At 43.3% G+C, this 24666-nt stretch overlaps 1 protein-coding gene across 1 annotated transcript in view; it reads right to left on the bottom strand.

The window, feature by feature from the left end:
- Positions 1-19531, bottom strand: part of N4BP1 (NEDD4 binding protein 1) — a 54246-nt gene extending 34715 nt beyond the window's left edge. The window contains exon 1 of the mRNA XM_040253856.1: positions 19124-19531. Within this exon, the coding sequence (XP_040109790.1) occupies positions 19124-19321 (198 nt within the window). The 5' untranslated portion in view covers positions 19322-19531. The remainder of the gene's footprint in view (positions 1-19123) is intronic.
- Positions 19532-24666: the final 5135 nt, after the last annotated feature.

Raw genomic sequence — 24666 nt, 5'->3', positions numbered from 1 at the left:
TCTTTTCTTGGAAAATGTAAGTAATCAAAATCTTCTTTTAACAGCACTGACTTCTCCATTCCATCACTCTGTCACCTCCATAACTTAAACTCCTGTAGGAACTTATCACATGAGTTCCTTTACCCTTGGTCTACCCTCCTTGTTCTCTTGTAAGTTATAGCTATCTCATAAATTACATAAGTATAAAGTTGAAATCCTATCAGACAATGTCATAAATTTCACTTTCAACCACTAACTCAAAGAACTCAAGAGGAGACAGTAATCTATTATATTTACCAGATACAGTGTTATCATTTCTGTCTGAAAAGCTTCCTTTAGCAATTCTTTTGTAGCAGGCTACTGGCAATGATTTCTCTTTAGTTTTTTCCTCAGCCAAGAGTACTTTATCATGCTTTATTTTACTTTCATTCTCAAAGAATAATTTCACTGAACAGAGAATTCTTGGTCCTTTTCTTTCACCACTTAAATAATAATGTGCTATTTCTCTGGCCTCCATGGTTTCTGATCATTTACTTACTATAGTTGGTCCCTGAACTTTTTTGTCTCGATGCTTTTATGATTTTTAGTATGTCTTAGTTTTCAGCAGTGTGGTCATGACATGTCTCGGTGTGGAATTCTTTGAGTTTATTATGCTTGCATTCACAACTTCTTGAATCATCATGTTTACATCTTCTGCCAAATTTGGGAAGTGTTCAGCTATTATTTCTCCAAATATTTTTTTTAGAACCACACTTTGTCCTCTAACTCATCTTGTTCAGATTACAAAGTTCACTGAACTCCTCTGTCATCTCCACTTAAAAAATCTAAGTTCATCCAGAGAGGTGCTATTTAGGTTATTGTAGCTTTCAGTTCTAACCTTTTCATTTGGTTCTTCTTTATGTCTTCTACTTCTTTGCTGAAACTATTTTTCTAATAGCTTTAAGAGTACTTGTGATTAGCCTATTGAAGCATTTTTATAATACATGTTTTAAATTATTTGTTAGATAATTTCAACACCTGTGTTGTCTTGGCACTGATGTCCTCTGTCTTTTCTCACGCTGCTGCTGCTGCTAAGTCACTTCAGTCGTGTCCAACTCTGTGTGACCCCACAGACGGCATCCCACCAGGCTCCCTTGTCCCTGGGATTCTCCAGGCAAGAACACTGGAGTGGGTTGCCATTTCCTTCTCCAATGCATGAAAGTGAAAAGTGAAAGTCAAGTCAGTCATCTCCAACTCTTTGAGACCCCGTGGACTGCAGCCTTCCAGGCTCCTCCGTCCATGGGATTTTCCAGGCAAGAGTACTGAAGTGGGTTGCCACTGACTGCCTTCTCCGCTTTTCTCATGAGAGCCGACATTTTCGTAGTTCTTCATATACCAAATAATTTTGTATTGTATCCATTTTCAATACTGAGTTCTAGCTCATTCAAATAAGTCTGTGATGAAAGTCAGCACTTCTGTTCTAGCAGGTATTCAGTCTAGTTAGATCCAGGCTGCAAGAGGTAGCCAGTCTTCTGTGAGCTGTGGTTCCAATATCAGTCCATTTTTTAAAGCCTTTGCAGTGCTATGTGGATCTGTCCCACAGGTGTGGTACCCAGTGGCCAATCTGGGACGTGGCTGGTGGTTTTCCTATTAGTTCAGTATTCGGAAGTCTTTGCTGTGCTGTGCTGACAAGGAGTAGATCCATGCATGTGTGCAGCTTGGGGATGAGCCTGGGAGATCATAAACAACTATTAGGTAGTCCTTTTTCTGAGCTCCTCCCTCTCTGCCATCTTTCTAGTGCTTTCTGGTTCCTTGGGCTCCTCTTTTCAATCTTCCAGTCAGAAAGCTAGGGCTTTGGTTATCCCATTTTGTTGCACTTCTGCAACCATGCCTGGGTCCAGCCAAAGGACAGAGAGGGAGAGAAAGCAACAAGACTGGCCCTATCCTCTCAGGATGACAGCCCTACCAATCAGAGGGGAAGGTTCTCCTCCCTCAGAATTTTGGCTTCTGCAGGCTACTGGCACCATCATGGGTGTTCAGAACCTGGTATCCAATGGAATGAAGAAAAACAAAAAGAGACCTTCACATTCTATCACAGATACTCCATTCTCTGTCCCTTTGAGTTAAAACTGGAGGGCTTCTCCTGGTGCTCTTTTTGTGCCCTAGTGCCCATTTCCACTTCCAGGTTAGGCTGTACTGAGTCCAGGCTGAGGAATAACAGAGGGGTAAAATGTAAACTCACCACTGGTTTGGTTGTACTGTGAACCATGGTCTTCTTTCCCGCTCTGTCTGCTGTTTACTTTTCAGAGTTCTCAAGTAGCTGCTCAGTGCTTTTTGTCCAAGTTTTATCACTGTATCAGTATGAGTGGCCGGGTGAAGTCTTACTCAGAACTGGAGTTGCTCCCTGCTGCCTGATAATATGTAAATAATGCTGCCTATTTAGCATAAGTAAGGTTGAATTCACAGGAGTCAAATATGCGGAGACTACTATGCAGCTACTGGATAAGAAAAAGTTGGTTACATCCACTCAGCAACAGTGAATCAACCTGGAGAGAAGTTTCTTCTCCAGATAACAGACTTCTAAAACAAATACCCTCTTAAACAAGGGCTGATTCTCTACTTGATCTAAAATAAAGGCCACCTATCAACAGATCCTGCCCAGGCACAAAGCTTCCAATTGGCTTTTCAGATTTAATATGAAAAAAAAAAACTGTCAGAAGAAAGTTTGCAAATATGAAGACAGAAACCAATAAAATAGAACACAAAATAGAGGGAAAGTAGGTAATTCAGGGGAGAAAGGAAAATTTCAACAAATTTTTAATTAGTGCTTTCAAACAGATGTAAGATGATAATGAATTCATAAAACAGGAATCAAATTTTTTTTAATAAAGAAAAATAATCAGAATAAAAGCATTAGCAAATTAAGAATATGATGGCCAGGGACTTTCCTGGTGGTCTAGTGGATAAGAATCCACCTTGTAAAGATCCCTGGTTGGGAAACTAAGACCCCACATGCTGAGGGGCAACTAAACCTGTGTCACAACTGGAGAGCCCAAATGCTGTAACTATTAAGCCTGTGCACTCTAGAGCTTGGGTGCCACAAAGAAGACCCGGTGCAGTCCAATTAAACAGTGAACATTTTTTAAAAAGAGTATTAACAGAGTCAATAGAAGAACTGAAAGGCAAAGTGGAAGAGAACCCTCCAAAAGTATCAGAAAAAAAGACAGAAAAGAAACTTTAAAGGTCTATCGAGGATATCCTAAATCTGAATAACTGGCATTTCAAAAAGACAGGGTGATGCTTAATAAAGAAATAACACAAATCATTTCCTTGAACTAAAATATACAAGACCCCAGGCATAATTAGTCAAAAAATTACATTAAGTCTTGTTTGGAAGCCAATGCACCCAAATCCCACTTTGAAAGGGTCCACAGAATATCCAAACATGATGAGTTTTTAAAGGTTCACTAGAGAAAAATCCTGGGTGCAGGGTGGGAACAGGACACACATAAGAGAATGACCATCAGAATGTCAAATTCTCAATAGCAATTCTGGAAAATTAGGGGGAAAAGGTTAACAATGCATTCAAAATTCTAAGGAAAAATGATTTTCAGTCTATAATGTCCACATTACATACCAAATATAAAGCAGAATAAAAACATTTCTAGCATGCTACAGGCTGAAAAAATTACTCCCACAGATTCTTTTCTTGAGAAACTATTTTAAGATGAAGGCCACTAAAAATATGGGAGATGAAGTAATTAATAAATTCCATCCAAGAGTAGAATAGAAGTCCACAGATTACAGCCATGCAGCAGATAAGATGAGCAACCAGCTGACTGGAGGAGGGAAGAGGGCTCTAGGGGTGTTCTCCTGGAAAAAGAGATTCAAAGAATAGTTGATATAAAGGGATATTTATGAACTATTAGAGATGCACTTAAAGCAAATTTCCTAAGTAGATGAGAAAGGGAGAGATAAAAATCCTAGAAAAAAGGCTAAATCAGAAAGAGAACATAATGTAATATATATAGAACTTGTCATTGCAATGAGTAGTATTCATATATTGTAATTATATAAGCTTGCTTTAAATGGAAAAAAAAAAAAAGTTGGTGTCTTAGTCTGTTTGAGCTGCTGTATCGAATACCACAGATTGGGTGGCTTATGAACAACGGAAAGCTATTTCTCTCAGTTCTGGAGGAGGCTGGAAGTCCAAAATCAGGGTGCCACCAAGGTCGAGTGAGGGCCCTCTTTCAGACTGTGGACTTCATGTCCTCATGTGGCGAAGGGCAGTGGAGCTCTCTCAGGCCTACTGTCTAAGGGTATTAATCTCATCCATGGGGGTTCTGTCCTCATGACCCAATCACCCGCCAAAAGCCCACTCTCCTAATACCATCACAGTGGGCATTAGAATTTCAACACTCATTAATTTTGAGGAGACACAAATATTCAGACCATAGCAACTGAGCAAATGGATCTGGTTTTTGCCTCATCCTTTTTCTTAAAGAAAGCGAATAATGTCCAATATTGATAAGAATTAGCAGTATATTATTCATAACTATTTAGGTAAACATCAGAACAAATAGCTAAAAACAGTAGATGCCTTTAGGAAGTTGGGGGTGGGGAAGAAACCAAAGGGCTGCTATTCTTCACCATAAAAGCTTTCAGTAATATCTGATTTATTTTACCCATGTGCAAATATTATTTTATTACCCTCCCTCCTTCCTAATTTTATTTAAAAATTTTAAAGTCGATCTGTAACATGCTCTGATGCTGTATGACAAGATTACAGAGGGCCTCAGGAGAACTTCTGTTGTGTAAGCGCTAGGAAGACTGGCAGAGACATGCCCAATACAAGTAGAGCTGTCTGACATTATCCCCCAGATAACCAAAACTATTAATGCAAGACTAACTGCATAGGCTTGAGGAAGAGCTATGCTAGGAGCTAATGTTATAGCTTCACCTACCCCAAACGCCTTTCTGTTTGAGTATTTCCCAAGAGGAATGAGTAATTATCCCTTGAGATTCAGATTTAATTTTTTTCATAATTTACTCTTGGGAAATTACTAAGTAGCAACAATTGATTTTTATACTCCAGGAGTGAGAAATAATGTATACAGGCATACAGTGTTATTACATTCTAGATGTTTGGCCATCAGCTGTATTGATAAGAAAGATTCTGTGGATCCAAGCAGTCATCATTTCCATTTGACTGTATTTGGCATCTGAACATTTCAATATTAGTCAAAAACTGTTTTCTTCCATCCTGTAATGTTAATACTGTTTTACTTTACTCAGGCTTTTAAGGAAAAAAGTCGGCGGGGGCGGGGAGGAGAATATATAATATATACAACAGTAACTTCCCTTGCATATGGCAAAATGGATTTCTATTATTCTACTTTCTACAAGTTCAGTTCTTCTTAACTCGATCATAACAATTCATGTATCGGAGAAGCTCCTGGCAACCCCTGCTACTCACAACAGCTAAAAACAGAAAGGATCAAAGTGGCTGTTCCGGAGTATGTGTGCCCTGGGGAAAGGGTTCTTGGCACCACTGTTCACCAGCTACCATCTCTTATTACGGGCACACACTTGAAGGACTTTATCAGCTTGTCTCCCAAATCACATATGGTTTGAGGCAGCTGAATAAAAGTGTAAAAGGAGCAGCAGAGGGTGCTACCTGTAGAGTATGCAACAGCAAATAACTGACAGCACAGGTGCAAAAATAAGGAAGACACAGTTGAAAAGCATAGCAACATGGGATCATTTATCATGGCTGCAGAGCTGACACACTCTGGCAGGTGCCAGGGGCGCAACTGCGCCCTGGCACAACATAACAGAAGATACACAAGTCAACCACACATCAGAGGGGAAGGAGAAACTACGCAGGCAAGGAAGCTTCAATATACTACAGGCAGAGCTCTAAAATCGTTCCGATCAGTAGTTCTCTACTTTGGCTGTACACTTAAGGATTCTGAAGATTTCTTCTAACTCAGGATGCTCTTGCATAAATGGTATGTTATCTCTAAGAGAAAAAAAGGAGGAGAATATTTTTAGACATTGACACATGAGTCCTACAGAATGTATGTAAATTAGAAGCATTACAATGCCTTGCAGAAAACAAACATTTAATATAAATACCTACAAATCTGTAATGGGTCATGATGGAGAGTTCTGACAAAACGTGGTCCACTGGAGAAAGGAATGGCAAACTATTTCAGCATTCTGGCCTGGAAAATACCATGGACTATACAGTCCATGGGGTCACAAAGAGTTGGACACGACTGAGTGACTTCCACTTTCTTCCAACAACACAAGAGATGACTCTACACATGGACACCACCAGATGGTCAGTATCAAAATCAGACTGATTATACTCTTTGCAGTCGAAGATGGAGAAGCCCTATACAGTCAGCAAACACAAGACCAGGAGCTGATTGTGGCTCAGATCACAAACTCCTTATTGCAAAATTCAGACTTAAACTGAAGAAAGCAGGGAAAACCACTAGACCATTCAGGTATGACCTAAATCAAATCCCATATAATTATACAGTGGAAGTGACAAATAGATTCAAGGGATTAGATCTGATAGAGTGCCTGAAGAATTGTGGACAGAGGTTCGTGACACTCTAAGGAGGCAGTGATCAAGACCCCAAGAAAAAGAAATGCAAAGAGGCAAAATGGTTGTCTGAGGAGGCCTTAAAAATAGCTGAGAAAAGAAGAGAAGCTAAAGGCAAAGGAGAAAAGAAAAGCTATACCCATCTGAATACAAAGTTCCAAAAAGCAAGGAGAGATAAGAAAGCCTTGCTGAGTGATCAATGCATAGAAATAGAGGAAAACAATAGAATGGGAAAGACTAGAGATCTCTTCAAGAAAAGCAGATACCAAGGGAACATTTCATGCAAGATGGGCACAATAAAGGACAGAAATTGTATGGACCTAACAGAAGCAGAAAATATTAAGAAAAGGTGGCAAGAAGACACAGAAGAACTGTACAAAACAAATCTTAATGACCCAGATAACCAAGACGGTGTGATCACTCATCTAGAGCCAGAAATCCTGGAGTCTGAAGTCAAGTGGGCCTTAGGCAGCATCATTACTAACAAGGCTAGATGATTTCTAGCTGAGCTATTTCAAGTCCTAAAAGATGATGCTGTTAAAGTGCTGCACTCAGCATGCCAGCAAATTTGGAAAACTCAGCAGTGGCCACAGGACTGGAAAAGTTCAGTTTTCATTCCAATCCCAAAGAAAGTCAATGCCAAAGAATGTTCAAACTACCACACAACTACACTCATCTCACACGCTAGCAAAGTAATGCTCACAATTCTCCAAGCGAGTCTTCAACAGTATGTTAACCGAGAACTTCCAGATGTTCAAGCTGGATTTAGAAAAGGGAGAAGAACCAGAGATCAAATTGCCAGAGATCAAACTGACCTGCTGGATCATGGAAAAAGCAAGAGAGTTCCAGGAAAACATCTACTTCTGCTTTATTGACTACGCCAAAGCTTCTGACTGCATGACAAACTGTGGAAAATTCTTAAAGAGATAGGAATACCAGACTACTTTACCTACCTCCTGAGAAATCTGCACGCAGGTCCAGAAACAAACAGTTAGAACTGGACATGGAACAATGGACTAGTTCAAAACTGGGAAAGATGTATGTCAAGGCTGTATACTGTCACCCTGCTTATTCAACTTACATGCAGAGTACATCACGCAAAATGACAGGCTGGATGAAGCACAAGCTGGAATCAAGATTGCCGGGAGAAACGTCAATAACCTCAGATATGCAGATGACACTACCCTTATGGGAGAAAGCGAAGAGGAACTGAAGAGCTTCTTGATGAAAGTTAAAGAGGAGTGAAAAACTCGCCTTAAAACTCAACTCAAAAAACTAGGATCATGGCATCCAGTCCCATCACTTTATGGCAAATAATTGGGGAAATAATGGAAACAGTGGCAGACTTTATTTTCTTGGGTTCCAAAATCATTGCAGATGGTGACTGCAGCCATAAAATTAAAAGACGCTTGCTCCTTGAAAGAAAAGCTATGACAAACCTAGACAGCATAGTCCATCTAGTCAAAACTATGGTTTTTCCAATAGTCATGTATGGATGTGAGAGTTGGACCATAAAGAAAGCTTAGCACTGAAGAACTGATGCTTTTGAACTGTGGTATTGGAGAAGACTCAAGAGTCCCTCGGACTGCAAGGAGATCAAACCACTCAATCCTAAAGGAAATCAATCCTGAATATTCACCGGAAGGACTGATGCTGAAGCTGAGGCTCCAATACTCTGGCCACCTGATGTGAAGAGCTGACTCACTGGAAAAGACCCCAATGCTGGGAAAGATTGAAGGCAGGAGAAGGGGATGACAGAGGATGAGATGGTTGGATGGCATCACTGACTCGATGGACATGAGTTTAATCAAGCTCTGCGAACTGGTGATGCACAGGGAAGCCTGGTGTGCTACAATCCATGGGGTTGCAGAGTCAGACATGACTGAACAACTGAACTGACTGACAAATCTGTAACAGGTTAAGATAACATTTTAACCTGTTAAGATAACATGTCTCTATCTGACCAGCAACATTAATAATACTGCTAGAGAATTAAAATAACCATTTTAACCATTTTTCCAGTGCATTTCCAACCTTTGCTTTCCGTCCCATCTTTCTTCTCAATTTTTTATTTCTGAAATGCCTACAAGTTCTTCCCCAGGAGCCCCGCAGGGACTTCCCCGCAGGCTCATTCTGTGTGTACTTCTGGGGACAGTACTAGAAGCCACACTTCACCCTAGACTTCACCCCCATTACAACTCGAAGTCTCTCAAATCCTACAGCTTCCCAAACTTTCAGTTCTCCTGAGCAACTTAATCTTCACTCTTCACCAAGTAAGCTCTTTGGGTCTCCAATGTCATTTCTGTCACTCTTATTCTTAGTAAATGAGCCGGGAATGTATGGATTCCTTTGACTGCCTCTCTGCTTTCACCTAAACATTCTACCTTTCATCACCCCTTCTCCTTTTCTCTCCTTCAGAGCCATGCCATCTTCTTAGACCTTGACTCATCACTCCTTCATCCACCCACCCATGTCCCTCTGTCTACAAACCGGCGTGGGTCTCCTTGATCCTAAAAAAAAACTTCCTTCAGCCCAACTGCGCATGCATAGAGCCACTCTGTCTTTTCCTCTTCACGCTGTTTGAAAAAGTATCCCAAACCCCACTCCCTGTCAACCCCTTGAAATCTGGATTTGGCCCCCATTTAAACTGAAACCACTTTCCTGAATGACAACTAAAGCCTATCTTTCTGACTATCCCCCAAAATCCTTTGCTGCCTTTCTCTACTGTACCTTAAATGCAGATATTACATAAGGTTCTGTCTTGGGCCTCTCCCTCAATTATACTCTAATAGGCTCTTTTAAGTTCCAAAGATAACTTTTACTTCTCTGGCAGTAACTCCAAATGTCCATCTAGCCTTTAATACTGTTAGGCTGCAGACTATCCCCTGGGCATTTCCACCTACTCAGTTTCACTCATGAATCTACTCTGTAGGAATCTGATTTTACCATCTGATCACATGGCAACCTGTCAGCAGGTAATAGGGAACCACTTTTTCTGGCATGAGAGACTACAGGAATATCTGGTTTTAGCTTTTTCTGTTCTTCTGTTTGTGCAAGAACGTGTTTCAGGCCTACTGACAGAATAGCCCTTATAAACCTGCACCAGTTTTGTGGTTTTGGATTACTTTTCAACCTGTGGCTAAGATCAGGGAACCAAAGCTAAAAGTTTTCTGTGTCTCTAAACGAGAAAAAACATTTATTTCTTCATGGTGTGAATGTGAAATATATTCCTATTTCCAGGGGTTATTAATAAAGTAGATAATAAAGTTTCCTAAAGAACTTCTGTTCAAGTTGGTTTATAGAGAACAAGCTTTCACATAAATCTATATTACTCCTAGAATATAAAAAAACTAAACATCTGAACTTATAATGAGTTAACTTCTCAACAACAAAAACAACCTAAAATGCACAGAAGCTGAAACTCCAAAGGCAGTTGTTTTTAGAATATAAATTCATGCTTAACAAAAACAAACCCTGGTGGTCCAGTGATTAGGACTCGGCGCTTTCACTGCCATGGCCTGGGTTCAGTCCCTGGAAGAAAACTAAGATAATCCAGGTCATATGGCATGGCTAAAAAAAATATCCTTACACAAATCTATCTGATTTGATCATTTTAATGCTAACTTAAAAACAGATGTCCTTTCTCTGATTTTACCAGTGCAGAGTTCAATGCATGCGTAAGATATTTTTTTTTCACTTTAAGGTTTTCCTTTCATGAAAAGACTGATTATGCAGAAGAAAAATGTACACATTCAACTACACTGAATTATAACTTTTTTATATATATCAGAAGTTATATGTTGCTCAGCACTTGTCAGTTTAAGCATAATTTCCAATATCTTAACTTTAAGACCCTGGTTGGACTAACAGTAAATGGTTCCCTAACGGACATTCTTTGGATACATGGCTAATTTCCAAGTGAGAGACGCCAAGCATAGTTTAAACACACACACTACATGTTTTCTTTTTAATATAAGCACAATGTCATTATTGTACCCAACAAAATGAACAGTAATTCCTTAGTATCATCTAATACCCAGTCTGTATTTAATGTCTTTTCCCAGTTGTTCTGCTCTGATTAGTCTGATTTTTTCCCCCACCATAATCACACAATTAAGTCTTACCTTGCCTAGTACGTCACACATATACAATTAGTATGCAGTGTTTTGTGTAAGACTGTTCTCACTTGGCATAATATTTCTGAGATTCATCCATGTTACTGAATGTCTGAATCATTTGTTCTTTTCTATTACTTTGTAGTATACCACTCTGAAAGTCTTCTACACCTAAACTATCTTTGATGTTTTGCAAAGGTCACCAGGCAATCAATCACAAAGATTTCTCTTTCACCTCATAAGGATGCTAAAACTATTCCTTTCTTTGGGGGCACTCGGCATTTCTCAAATTGCGAACGTTTATTAACTGTGTCAAATCAAAAGGGAAACTTGGTTCACTTTTACTGAGTCTCCTCACCTTTCATGGCAAAGTCTGAAAATTTATTATCTGGCTCTTTATGGAAAAAGTTTGCCCATGTATGTATGTTCTAGGAGTATGTGCTTTTCTGACATACTATTTTATATTGAAAAAAAGTAAGAACACATTAACTTGCAGATTTTTGTCCAGTAAAAAGACAGATGATTTCTGAGATAACCTCCAAAATCATAGTTTCGTTATCCTGTAGGACATGAACGAGTTTTGTATCCAGTCTAGCAGTCTTATTCCAACATTGTTTTTTCAGTACCTCTGGTCATATCTTGTTTCTTGAGCCAGTTTTCCTATGCAGCTAGTTACCCCACAGATGAGTTAAATAAATGTTTGATGTGTGCTCACTTTATCTTTAGAAATTACATTTTTTAAAAAAATGAAACTAAAGTGCTCATTTAAAAAAATCCTATTCATGAAAACAAAACTAAAAAAAACAACCAGTGGAGATTCAGGGCCTATTTAAGAAGTAGATGACATGGTGCAGCGGTCCTTCCTATTGTCTACCAACACCCATGTTCTGCCTCTTTAACAACAGAATCCAGATTGTGTTCAGGGCAGTAATGTACCTAGTTAAACCTGAGCATTGCCTAGCTCCTTTTCCATACTGGCCATATGACATCATCCTGGTCAACAAGACATAAGGAAAAGTCTGCTGGGATGTTGCTGAAAGCTCCTGTGTCTTCTTTCTTCCTCCTTGAAACAGAGATGTGGTGCCTGGAGCTGCATCAGTTACTCTGTGACCATAACGGAAAGGCCAAAGGAACTGCAGAGACCTTGACCCTGATAGCTCCTGACTACTACTCAGCTTTGAGCTGTTGTTTAAGACTTCTTGTTGAGTGAAAGAAAACGAAACCATTTTGTATTGTATAGATTTCTGTCACTTCAGCCAAATCTTGATCTATCCTATCAGCCTATTAGAGATAATATCATCAGCATTAACCTAAACTAATGGCCTAAAAATAGGGTTACTAATGAAACACATTGTGAACTAAACATGCAGGTTCAAGAATGGATATAGATCCCAGGTAGACAGTTTCAAAGAAAAGGTGCCATAATCACAACTGACTTTTACACAGAAAATTCAGATGTGAATCCACACAGCTCTTACTCATCGATTAATGTAGCTAATTCTGTCAGCACTAAAACTGAACAAAATTTTCTCTAAGTTGAAAGGAAACTCTTAAATTAACAATTAAAAGAAATTATTCTGGACTTCCCTGGTGGTGCAGTGGATAGGAATCTTCTCCAAGGCAGAGGACACAGGTTTGATCCTTGGTCTGGGAATATTCCACATGCCGAGAAGCAACTAAGCCTGTGCACCACTAATCCCGTGAGTCACAAATACTGCAGCCCGAGCACCTAGAGTCTGTGTTCCACAAGAGGAGCCACTGCAGTGAGAAGCCAGCTCTCCACAGCGACAATGAAGAGAAGCCACCACTCCCTGCAACTGGAGAAAGCCTACACAAAGGAACAAAGACCCAGCGCAGCCAAAAAGAAAGAAAAAGAATTTGGGGGACTTCCCTGGTGGTGCCCTGGTTAAGACTGTGCCTTCCAATGCAGGGGCTGCAAGTTCAATCCCTGATGGGGGTACCAAGATCCCACATCGCTCAAAAACCAAAACAAAAAACAGAAGCAATATTGTAACAAATTCAATAAACAACTTAAAAAAAGAAAAAATAATTTGGTTTCTTTAAACAAAAGGATTTTCCTATGTTGTTTCCATAAGACATAATTGATTTTTTAAAAAGCAGATCTTTAATTACTGTAAGGATCTTCCCCCTATTAACTGTTTTTGAAATGCAAGATTTCTAACTTCATACAATTATATTTAGTAGAAAGTCAACACCGAACAAAATATCCCTGATTTAATTGAAACCGTACAATACTAGCTGGTAAACAAATCAGGAAGGGGAAACTACAGTCATAAGCAATCACTTTGACCCTAGTATGAGCTGTGAGAGTATCCCTTATTTCAACATTCTGGTATAACCCCACAATATTAACCATTAAAAAGAGACTGAACAAATCACTTTTTCTTAAGAAGATGATTTTCACAACCATAGTCAGTTAAAAATTATCATTCCAGGAAATGCAAAGAAGCCTCCAACCTCTTTTCTGGTAAAATCAAAACAAAAACGGTCACTACCCACTATTACATCTATGGATTATTTCCTCCATGAACAAATCTACTGTTCAAGAATCTGTTCATGAAACCAGATACCAAATTCTTCTAACAAAAAAGGAAATTAAACAACACAGGGTGCATTTTAATCCTCTGAAGTAATATACACCAGTTCTACCGGAATTGCATTTTCTTTACCCTTATCTTTCTCCACAAATATGTAAGCAAAAACTCAGGTAAAGACAATCACCACCTCTTCATAAGACCCTCTCTTTTTTCCTCCCAAATTAACAGCAAACGGTTGGGTGTTAAGTTTACTTGACCACAGCTTCTCAGGTGTATTGAGTAATAATTTCAGTGTTTAAGATTGATAAGTCCTCCAAATCACCCTCCTTATAAGCCCTCCAGATTGATGGTTTTGGTAGGTCACTGGCTATGCTTCAGGGTGGCTATTCATTGCCATGAAGTAATGCCTGAAACAGCACCAACTGACGGGCAGCTGTAGCAAATTCAGGACCATGAAGGCTCATGGAGAAGTCATACAACAAGCAGCCATGTTGTTTACTTCCACTCACTCCTCGTTTGTTAACCTCCAGGACAGGCTCCTAGCTCATGGACTAACTCTAGCACCCAACTCCCTGCTATGGACCTCAGCACTACATTATCTTCTAGATGTCACACTCTATCATCCTTTAGCCTTTCATTTCTTTCTCTAAGTTAAAAAGAATGCTTTCGCTTTACCCGTGACCACTGAGGCACCACCCCTTGGTCCTCAGAAATCTTCCATATCCAAGATTCTGATCTCTAAACTGCCTAACGACCACCTCTAGAATTCTTCAACACTGAACTTGTCCTCTGCCTGCAGGATCCCCTGAGTCTAGGAGGGGACACAGTTGAAGGTCCTGTCCCTTCCTTGATTCTTACAGTTCTTTATATTCTTTCTGCCTTCACCTCCCTCCTCTCTGGTCTGAATCTCTCAAGCTATTAGTTCACTGACAGTAGAAGGCAAGTCTTACATATTCTTGGACTGTCCTAGATGACCATTCAGAAGCGTTTCTTGGGCCCCATTCTGCCTTCCTCAATTGCACCTTAGATTTCTGCAGTCTTTATGTGCTGGCCTCATCAACATTCTGAGTGCCGGAAATCATCACTTACTTGAGAACTTCTAGAGCAAGCGATACAATAAATTCAAACCATCTAATCTTCCCTGTCCTTACTTCAATTCCAGTACTTTTTTTGTTCCTTTCCAATGCACTTCCAACAGTTCCACTGCATCTATGCTGACTTACTGCACTGTCTTCAAGTTCTTAGCCTCCCTCTTTGGGTGTAAACTGGCATCCTATTTTACTAAGACAGTACTGCTGCTGCTGCTGCTAAGTCGCTTCAGTCGTGTCCGACTCTGTGCGACCCCACAGACGGCAGCACACCAGACTCCCCTGTCCCTGAATCCGGATTCTCCAGGCAAGAACACTGGAGTGGGTTGCCATTTCCTTCTCCAGTGCATGAAAATGAAAAGTGAAAGTGAAGTCTAGGCCTTCAAATGCCCTCTTTCCCAAATGGAAAAAAAAAAAAAGTATATCTTTATTCATCTTGTCTCATACTATCTAAAGCAGTGGTCCTAAAAATGTAATCCAAAAGCTGAACCTGGTCCACTGACATGTTCTGTTTAGTATCCATGATTGATTTTGATTTTGATTTTTCAAAATATGTACTTGAAAAATATAGTGGTGTAGAACTTTTATTGAGCTGTAATTCACAGCATGCATGTTTTTCAAAACATAAATTAGTTGTCTCTTAAAACAGACTTCCCATTATGAAATGCAGACGTCCGGGTTCGTTTGGGTGAGAAGCTCAGACATCACCAGGCCCACACTGTGCAGGAGCACCCTGGTCACCAGTTCCTTCCTACCAACCAGCCACTTCCCCATGCAGTCTCCTCACCTGGTCCCAGGGGCTCTTTGATCTAAAGTAAGGATCTAACCCTTCACACTCTCGGGAGCTGAGATCTCTTCAGCCTCATCTCTCCCCACCAATGCCAGACTCCAAAGATCCCACCCTTGCTTTGCATCTTTGATTTCTTTGTAAATTGGGCAGCTCATATCAGTGCCTCCACTTCCTCTCTGAAAGTCAATCTCCTTTGTTTCCATGATGTCTGCCACCCTGGACTTCAGTCCCCGCCCACTGGTCCCTTATGCACAATGCTCCTTCTGGTTTCCCTCTCACTTTCAGACACTGCTTCTCTAGCCCCTGTAGTAATGTCACATTGCTATAAAAGTTGCAAACACTTATCCCCAATTTCTGTAATCATATCATCACTAACCAGCAAGTAGTACTATGGCAGCATAAGACAAGCGGTAGAAACACTGATGACACAGGCAATGCTTAGAAATGTAAATCTGATGGCCCTTGAGCAGAGCAACCCTTCCTTTCCTCTATTAATGTAACACATTGCACATCAACTCTTTAATAATGTTTCCAACTTTGTCTCTCATATTAGGCTTATTAGGCTCTGGGTTCCTTGAGGTCAAGAGGCAACCTAACATACTTCTAGGCACAGAAGTTTTTTAAGTATGGGAAAGCTGATCCCACCAACCTACAGGTCAAACAATGTATCCACCATCCATCCTTTCTGCAGTGGGGCTTCAAATCTCTCCCTCAGTCCCTACATACACTTAGTTGCCAGTCCTAGTGAAAACCTCCTCACCTTATTCATGTCTAGTTCTAAACTGGAACAATGGTCCCTCTACAGTTGGGTCTTGTGAAGTGAAGTCACTCAGTCATGTCCAACTCTTTGCGACACCATAGACTGCAGCCTGCCAGGCTCCTCTGTCCATGGGATTTTCTAGGCAACAGTACTGGAGTGGATTGCCATTTCCTTCTCCAGGGGATCTTCCCAACCCAGGGCTCGAACCTGGGTCTCCCGCATTGTAAACAGAGGCTTTACCGTCTGAATCTTCAAATACAGAATTTCAAGCAAATCCTTTCCTTAAATCCTCACTGACTTCCTACTGATAAGGCCCAACTGGCCTGCACTTGGGTCCCTGAAGGCTTCACCTCTCACAGGGCACCTTGACACTTCCTACCCAAACACTCCATGTTTTCCTGGCTTCTAGGTCCTTGCATGCAACCATTTCTACCTGGGAATGTCCTGGTTCTTCAAAGACCAGCTCAAGTGTTACTTCCTCCAACAAATTCCCCTTTGACAAAAGTGGTCACTCCTAGAGCATGTGCCCTTATTAAAAAAAAAAAAAAAAACTTCCCAGAACATTATCACTTTCTATCAGAGGCCACACCTCACCTCTCCATGGAGCCCTAACTACACCTCCACATTCTCCTCTACCTGAGCATTTGCTGAAGAGTAGTGAATTAACATTTTTAAAGCAGGAAAACAACATGAACCATCTGATGAGACCCAGAAAGCTGCAATTAATCAGAGACTCTACTTCCCTGGTGGCTCAGTGGTTAAAAAAAAAAAAAAAAAAAAATCCGCTTGCAAATGCAAGGAGATGCAGGAGACATGGGTTCTAATCCCTGCGTCAGGAAAAGCCCCTGGAGAAGCAAATGGCAACCCACTCCAGTATTCTTGCCTGGAGAATCCCATGGACAGAGGAGCCTGGCAGACTACAGTCCATACGGTCGCACAGAGTCAGACACAACTAAGCTAAAAAAGCTTCAAAAAGTCCTTCCCCTGAAACTTCCTTCCCCTAAATCTTTTCTTCCACAGCTTAACTTAAAATATTGTAGATGTTGAAGTTTGTTCTCCTATTCTTAAATTTTTTTTGGCTGCACGGCCTAACATACAGGATCTTAGCTCCTTGGCAAGGAATGAACCCATGCCCCCTGCCTGCCGTGGACACACGGAGTGCTAACCACTGAAACGCCAGGGAAGTCCCTCTGTTCTTAGTTTTCAGAAATCAAGTAAATTTTTTAAAAATCAAATTTTCTCTTCTCAAAAGAAGGTAAAGGAAACTCCAAAATGAATTAACGAGAACAAAGCCTTTGAGTATGGCATTGAACTCTTACCCATAACTCTCAACGGGGGGAAAAAACAGATTTCTTACAAGTGGGAAGGTTGGATTATGGACAACACATATAACCAAGAAAAACGGGCAGGTGACACATACTACCAAGATAAGGTAAGACACACCTTTTCCAATTAGCTTATGCTGAGTTGCACAGCAGGGACAGGCAAGAGGACTGGAGCTGGCAGGGTCTGGCAGGGTTTTTCTGCAGAGCAAAAGCAGCACTTTCCACACTTTGCAGTGAGCCATGAGTGAAGCTGAACTTGGAGCAGGCAGAGTACACAATAAAAGCAGTGTAGTAGTCAAACTACAGCTGAGTTTTAAGCTGAGAGATGCTAAGGCAGAAAACTGCAAAAATAAAGTAGGCTTGGATTAATAAGTGTTTTGTAAATCAGAAAAGTTTAGAGTGAAATGAGCTGGGCAATAGGAGACTTCTTGTGGGAGGATTAGTCTCATGCAAGTTGTAGTGGGGAGAGAGGGAAAGCAATGAAATAGAAAGGGCACATACCAAGAAGGAAGGTCTTAATTGCTGCAAAAGTAATGGAAAAGAAAGGAATGAGTTCACGGAAGAGACTTCAGAAGCCACTATAGGACTTAGTCATGTCAAACTTTTCAGCCCTGCTGAGTGGGAAGAAACTGAGTAGCTGGAGGAGAAAACCAGGAAAGGACTGGGAAGAAGTTAAGACCAGCTGTCTGAAATCAGGAAGGTAATTTAAAAAAAAAAAAAAAATCAAGAACAGCAAAGTAAACTTGATTCAACATCTGCACTGCTTTAAGTTTGGACAAGAATCATACAGTTAAATGTCCTATCTTCTCTAAACACATTAAAAGCAAGCAACCAGTTTTTTTTTTCCTTTAAGCTAAGAAAAGTCAAGAGTTACAGATAATCAGATTCTTCAAGGGCATTGTGAAATTTCTGAAGGAATACACGAACAAAGGATCCCCCCACCCCCAGTGCTCATCATTTCGAAGATGGTATCAAGAACAAGGTCTCTGGAAACAAACTGCCTCTGTCTGTGACTCTCCCACTTACTTGATGGGAAAAGCTGGAGAAACTTGGCTGGTGGGGGTGGGGTGAGGGTGAGGGGAGGATGTACTCTTGCAGTATTTTGGCTTGCGGAGGGGGGGAGTAGATGTCTGAAGTAGGTGTAAGTCTGAAATGCTGATTTAGAGAGAAGGTGAGTCACCTCTCCGAAAGTTTCAGTTTCCCCAGCTGTTACAGACAGGAAGATAATAAAATCTACCTCACTGGACTTTTTTTTTTTAAGGGCTGCAACTGATAATCCTTCTGAAGTACCGCACATAACGTCTGCTGTGCTATAACCATTCGATAAATGTTAGTGGCACACAAAACCAATACGAGAAATCATGCTATTTTTAGCACCACTATTAAACATTCCCTTCTCTTTTTGATGTTCTCTGAGTACTATACTACTACGATGGTTTTGTCAGATTCTCAGAGGGACTGACATCCCTCGAAGGGTCAGAATCCCTGTAGCGGAGGCCTGGGAAGAGAAGAGTGGCTGAGGTGGTGGGCCGGAGGTCGCGCGCCCAGCCAGCAAGGGCCTACGCACCAGCCCGCGGGCTGAACAACAGGCAACGCTCTCGACGCCTTCACTCCGGGCCAGCCTCTGCACATCACCTAGGCGAATCCTCGCCTCAGCCCTCCGAGTCAGGTGCTTTCGTCAACGCCACTTTACACACGGGGAAACTGAGGCGCCGGGGATGAAACCGCTAGCCAAGGTCACATGGTTCGAGAGCCGAAGCTCGGAAAGGCGCTCTCAGCACCGCGCCCGGCTGCGGTCGCGCGGGGAAGAAGGGGGTGGGGCTCCCAGGGACCCCCGATTAACCCAAGGCCGCGCGCGCGGCAGGGGGCCGGGCCGGGGAAGGCCATCTCGCGGGGGCGGCGGCCGGACTCACCTTGGCGCTGTGCACCGCCTCCTGCGCCCCGTGGAGCTGCAGCCAGATGCGCGCGGGCAGCGGTTCCTCAGCTCCGAGCGCGCCTAGCACTGCCAGGCTCACGCCGAACAGGCCCTCGATGCGGCCGCGGCTCCTCTCCAGCAGCGCCGCCTTCTCGGCCGGCGCCGTGAACTCGTCCAGCACAGCCCGGGCCGCCATGGCGGGCGCGGCCTCCCGCGGCGGCGCCGGGGGCCGGCGGCGGCGACGCCCCCTCAGCGTGCTGCCGCTGCACCCGAACCCGTCAGGCGGCGTCGGCCGTTTCGGCCGCCTCGCCCCGGCCCGCGCCCCGCCGCCTGGCCCGAAGGCCAGTTACACCATCCCGCCGCGGCCGCCGCAACTGGGCAACTGAGGGCAGAGAGCCCCTTCGCCGCCGCCACCGCCGCCGCCGCGGGCCGGGCCCCGCCGCCGCGCATGCGCCCCGCCCGCCGCCGTCATTGAGAGTCGCCGCCCCCCGGGCGTGAGGGTGGGCGTGGGGGCGGAGGCGGTAGAAGTGGACGTCACGCTCAGTCGCCATGTTTGTTGTTGGCACGACGATGGCGCTCGAGAGGGCCCCGGGTGGTCTTTGGTGAGGGCACTGAGGCTTTTGAGTGGCCTGGTGGCTGGTGAATTAATGGTTTCACAGATGGGGAAATTGAAGCCCCGAGCCAGTACGCGAGACTGACCCAGTGTCACGCTAGGGATTTGGCTTGCTTTCAGACATTTTGAAGCCCAACCTAGGGCTCTAGCGAATTGAGTTATCCAGCTTCTCATGCGTTGATGGATGGTTCTCTCTTCCTCCCTCCTCTCACTCTCCCGTCTCCTCCTCTCCTACCCCCTCCTCCCCGCTTCCTTTGTTTTCCCTCTTTCCGTTGTTATTTCAGTAAAAATGGTAACAGAAGTGGGAATAACGTATATGGAGAATTGGAAAAGAAGGGAATGATTAAGGAAAAGTCAAAACATGTTTTCTTTTGGGAGGGGAGGAGGAGGATGTGTTATAAGGAGAGGTACAAGACCTGGGGTATTAGGGGCTCCTGTGTGATTTTTTAATGTGGGACGTGGGCAAGTACACTCTAAACCTTCTTGGGGTTTAGATACCTGGGTTGCTCCCAGATATCTCCGAAGTCTTTTCCAGATTTTATGTTCTCTGACTCCATGAAAACAGATTGTAGAAGATAAAGTGGTTTCCTTTCTCTGTCCTAAATGTTGTCATATAATAAGAGACTTCGGGACCATGAGCATATTACTTGTCTAAGCCCACATTTTCTCATCTGTCAATGTGGATAGCAACAGTACTTCCTGCTGTTATGAAAATCAATATAGTACCTAAGTGAGCATGCATTATTAGCTATTATTATTGTTAAATTAGCAATATATTTAGGGCTCTATTTTCACAGAAAAGCTTTGTGTGGATTATCAGCCATACTGAATTAGTGAGCCTGGGGGCCCCCTTGCTCTGTATGGATTACCCCTTGAGGAGAAAGAAGGGGACCTAAAAATGTTGCCGTTGGAAAGGCCAAAGGGGAAAAGGTCTTGGTGAGAGGGATTACCCAAGGTAAAACCTCTCAAGAATCCTGGCTGCTGGGGTTTTCCGTATGCCTCAGAAGTTCAGACAGGTGTGGTCCCCTGGTACCCCACCGAAGGATGACTCAGCACAGGGAAGAGACCCACTAGGCTTAACAGACGCACAACTTCCTGCTCCCCTGGGCTTTTCCCTAGGTGTCCACATAGCCCGCCACCTTCATCCATCAGGTGGATGACCTGAGATTGGCTGAGGCGGGTCAGGTGGAGAGCAGTGGCCTCCCAAATAGACTGCACTCGGAGCTGGAGTCAGCACAGCATGTTACTTCCTGTCTTCCCAGTGCCCTCACCTTAAATGGAGTTGCTATTGTTCAGTAATCCGACAGGGCTTTCCCTGGGTGGTTCCTGTTTGCTCCCAACGACTTCCCTGCTGTTGAGTCCTAATTGCTTGTTAGGACTGAGAGAGACACTGCTTTGAAAAGCATACTACAGCTTCTTCCCCTTTCCCCACCAAAGCTCATCCTGAAACAACTTAAGTAGTGCGTACACACAACCATAAAAGAAAGTTGCGCATTTGGACTCTGTTCAGAAGTCATTGGGTTCGTGTTTCGCCAGAGATACAGCTTTGGGGTTTTTTCCCCTGGTTAGAAGACTTGCCAGTTCCCATCCTGGTCAGCATTTCCCTTTAGGGAACTCTCAAGGTTTCCTGAGTATAGGGAACAAGGAGAGAGAGAAATCCCCTTTTAAGAAACTCCCTTGCTTCCTGCAGTTTCTGAACCACAACTTCCATCTGTTGGTCAGCCTTGACTACCTGGCTGGTTTCTCTCACCCATGACAACTGGCACCAGGGAAGAGACCTTCATGGAATCTCTATTCTACTTACAGATGCTGTAGCAGTTTTTCTCCAGTCCGCATAGCAACCAATGAGAGGGTGTTGAGGAAATCACTTTTCCCCTTGCCACGTTTTCATGGGAGGGGAGGAGGTGTATTCCCCTTGTCTCCAGCAGGGTTGAGCTGTGGAAGAACAGGTGCAGTGCCGCTTGCCCACGCTCCACCAGGGCAGGAGCAGAATTTGTCAGACCCCACCAATTGCCAACTTTCCGAGAAGGATCTCCGCTCCCAGAGAGGGTGTGTCTGCTGTCTGTGGTTGCTTGCTATGTCACTGACTGGGTGAAGTATTGTCACCTCAGCCACATCCTCCAGTCCAGCTTTGTCAGTAATAAAAATGACACTTTGATCTCTACCTGTCTGACACCTGCTTTTATTTCTCAGTTCTGAACACAGGAGGGGCAGAAAGAGTGTTTATTGGTTTCCGAAAACTCCAGCAGTGGTTGCTATTTTTATCATGCTTACTTTAAAGATGAGGAAAGAGAAGCATAGAGAGATTCTGGAATGTTCCACAGAGCTGGTAAGTGAAGTGGTAGGAATAGGCACGTTAATCTAGTCTGACTCTGTACTGAGTGCTGTTATGTGGAATGGGCCCCCTTTTCTGCCTTTATGCAAAAGTAATGAGAAATGAAGTATTTCCTGAACAACGATATCACGGTCTTCAGTGATTGCAGCCACCACTGATGGTGAGCCCTGAGGGAACTCAAGAAGGAAAGAATACCTGCCACCTAGTAGCCATCAGACCTACAGTGAGCCCTGAGGAAATTCAGGATGTGAAAACAAGATACTGACCCCAGATAGGTGAGGTACATGTCAAAGGAATGATTCCAGTGAGCCTCGACTCTTGCATCTTCCTTTAGTTAACAATCTTTTGCTGTTCACATTACCTGCCCTTTGTTGCAGAACTTCTATATAACTTGGTTCCGGCCTTCGCCTCCTCAGAGCAGTTCTCTCAGAGCTACTTGAGATGCTGCCTGTCCTAAATATTCCTGCCAAATGAAACATAACTCTCAACTTTTAGGTTGTAAATATTTTTTACGTTGACAGTAAGCAAGAGAAGACAATATAATCTCCTGTGTGTGTGTGTGCACCATTCAGTCATGTCTGATTCTTTGTGACCCCACTGACTGTAGCCTGCCAGGCTCCCCTGTCCATGGAATTCTCCAAGCAAGAATATTGGAGTGGGATGCCATTCCTTTCTCCAGGGGATCGTCCCAACCCAAGGATTGAACTTGGGTCTCTGCATTGCAGGCAGATTCTCTACCATCTGAGCTACCAGGGAAGCCCACCAACCCCCTAATGTTTCGATTCTCCTTACCTCGGGATGCTGTCAAAACTAGACAGACTTGCACCTGTTATATTGCTTGGTTCACCCACTAATCTGATAAACAGACTCAAGATGACAGGTCTTCCTGGGTTCTTTACTTTGGTGTAATAACACCTAGGACTTAAGAAACGAATACAACTGTGCTTAGCCACACACAAATTTTAATACATTGGCAAATTGTTCAGTGTTTCTGGTTTCCCTTGTCACTAGTCCAAGTCATGTCATCTCTCCCATTGACAGTTGTGGGATCTCCTTCACAATTCTTCCTGGCCTGTCTCTAAATTTCAGGAGCGACGACTGCTATAAGATTGGGAGAAATTATTTACAAGTATTGATGCTGTGTTTAGAATTCTCTTCTCAAATTGCAAATTTTGTCAGTTAATCTCATGCTTAAGACCTTACAAGAGCTTTACAATGTGCTCAGAGTAAAATTCAAATTCTTTACCTTGATTTGCAGCACTGGCAAGATCCATCTGCTTACTCCTCTGCTCCTCTCTCCACTTGGCCTAGCTTACACTGCCTGGCAGTATTTGCACAAGCCATTACTTCCTCCAGCTTTTTTTCCTGCTGAGTTAACTCCTGCCCATCCATCAGATCTCAGTTCTGGAATGATTTGTTCAAGAATTCATTCACTGGTCTCTCTGATGAGTCAAGTCCCCTGGTCCCAGGCTCCTGGGTCGCTGCGGCCCTCTCACAGCAACTAGGACCAGTTTTTACATGTATTTGTGTGATATGATTGGTCCATGCCCATCTCCAGATGTCATCAGACCTTCAGTTTCATGGGGGCAGTGACTTGAGACTGGATTGAGCTGGAAGTATTCCAGGAATGGTGAGTAGCCCTTTACGGCTGGAGTATGCTGCGAGGCAGGGGGCACCCACAGGTAAAATAAGTTTGTGCGGTGCTGTGCTTAGTCATTGAGTCATTCGGTTGCATCCAACTCTTTGTGACCCCATGCACTGTAGCCCGCCAGGCTCCTCTGTCCGTGGGAGTCTCCAGGCAAGAATCCTGGAGTGGGTTGCTATGCCCTCCCCCAGGGTATCTTCCCAACCCAGGGAGTGAACCTACGTCTCCTGCATTGCAGGTAGGTTCTTTACCAGCTGAAGCACTAGGGAAGCCCCAAATAAGTTTGGATCCTTCAGAACCTGGTGGGCCAGTTACAGATGCTGTGTTTCATTTTTAAGTGCAGCGGGAAGCCTTCCCAGGTTTATAAACAGCAAGTGCATTTGTTTTATGTTCCAGGATCTCTTGCCTTTCCCTGGGGAGGAAGCCTGGGGGGAAAGGGGGCAGGGTGAACCTGGGAAAAGCATTCAGGGGATATGGGTCTAGGCATGCTCAGTCACTTCAGTGTCGGACTCTGTACAACCCTACTGACTGTAGCTCGCCAGGCTCCTCTGTCCATGGGATTCTCCAGCAAGAATACTGGAGTGGGTTGCCATTGCCCTCCTCCAGGGGATCTTCCTAGGGAGCAAACCCATGTCTCCTGTGGCTCCTGCATTGCGAGTGGATTCCTTACCGCTGAGCCAGTGGGGAAACCATGGGTCTAGGAGGGAGATGACAGTGGCTTGGACCAGGAACACTGGAATGGAGACAGAGGGGAAATTTGAGTGGGATTTTGGTGGTGGAATCTTGGCATTGAAATGAAAGGACTTCAGGACTTCCCTGGTTGTCCAGGGGCTAAGACTCCAGTTCCCAATGTAGGGGCCTGTGTTCGATCCCTGATCATGGAACTAGATCCCACATGCTGCAACTGAGAGTTTATATGCCAAAGCCAAAGGATTTCAGAAGTGAAGT

The sequence above is a fragment of the Oryx dammah genome, unplaced genomic scaffold, assembly GCF_014754425.2.
Source record: "Oryx dammah isolate SB20612 unplaced genomic scaffold, SCBI_Odam_1.1 HiC_scaffold_13, whole genome shotgun sequence".
Taxonomy (NCBI): domain Eukaryota; kingdom Metazoa; phylum Chordata; class Mammalia; order Artiodactyla; family Bovidae; genus Oryx; species Oryx dammah.
Note: the sequence above shows the minus strand (reverse complement) of the source record. Positions and strands in the feature narration are given on the sequence as shown.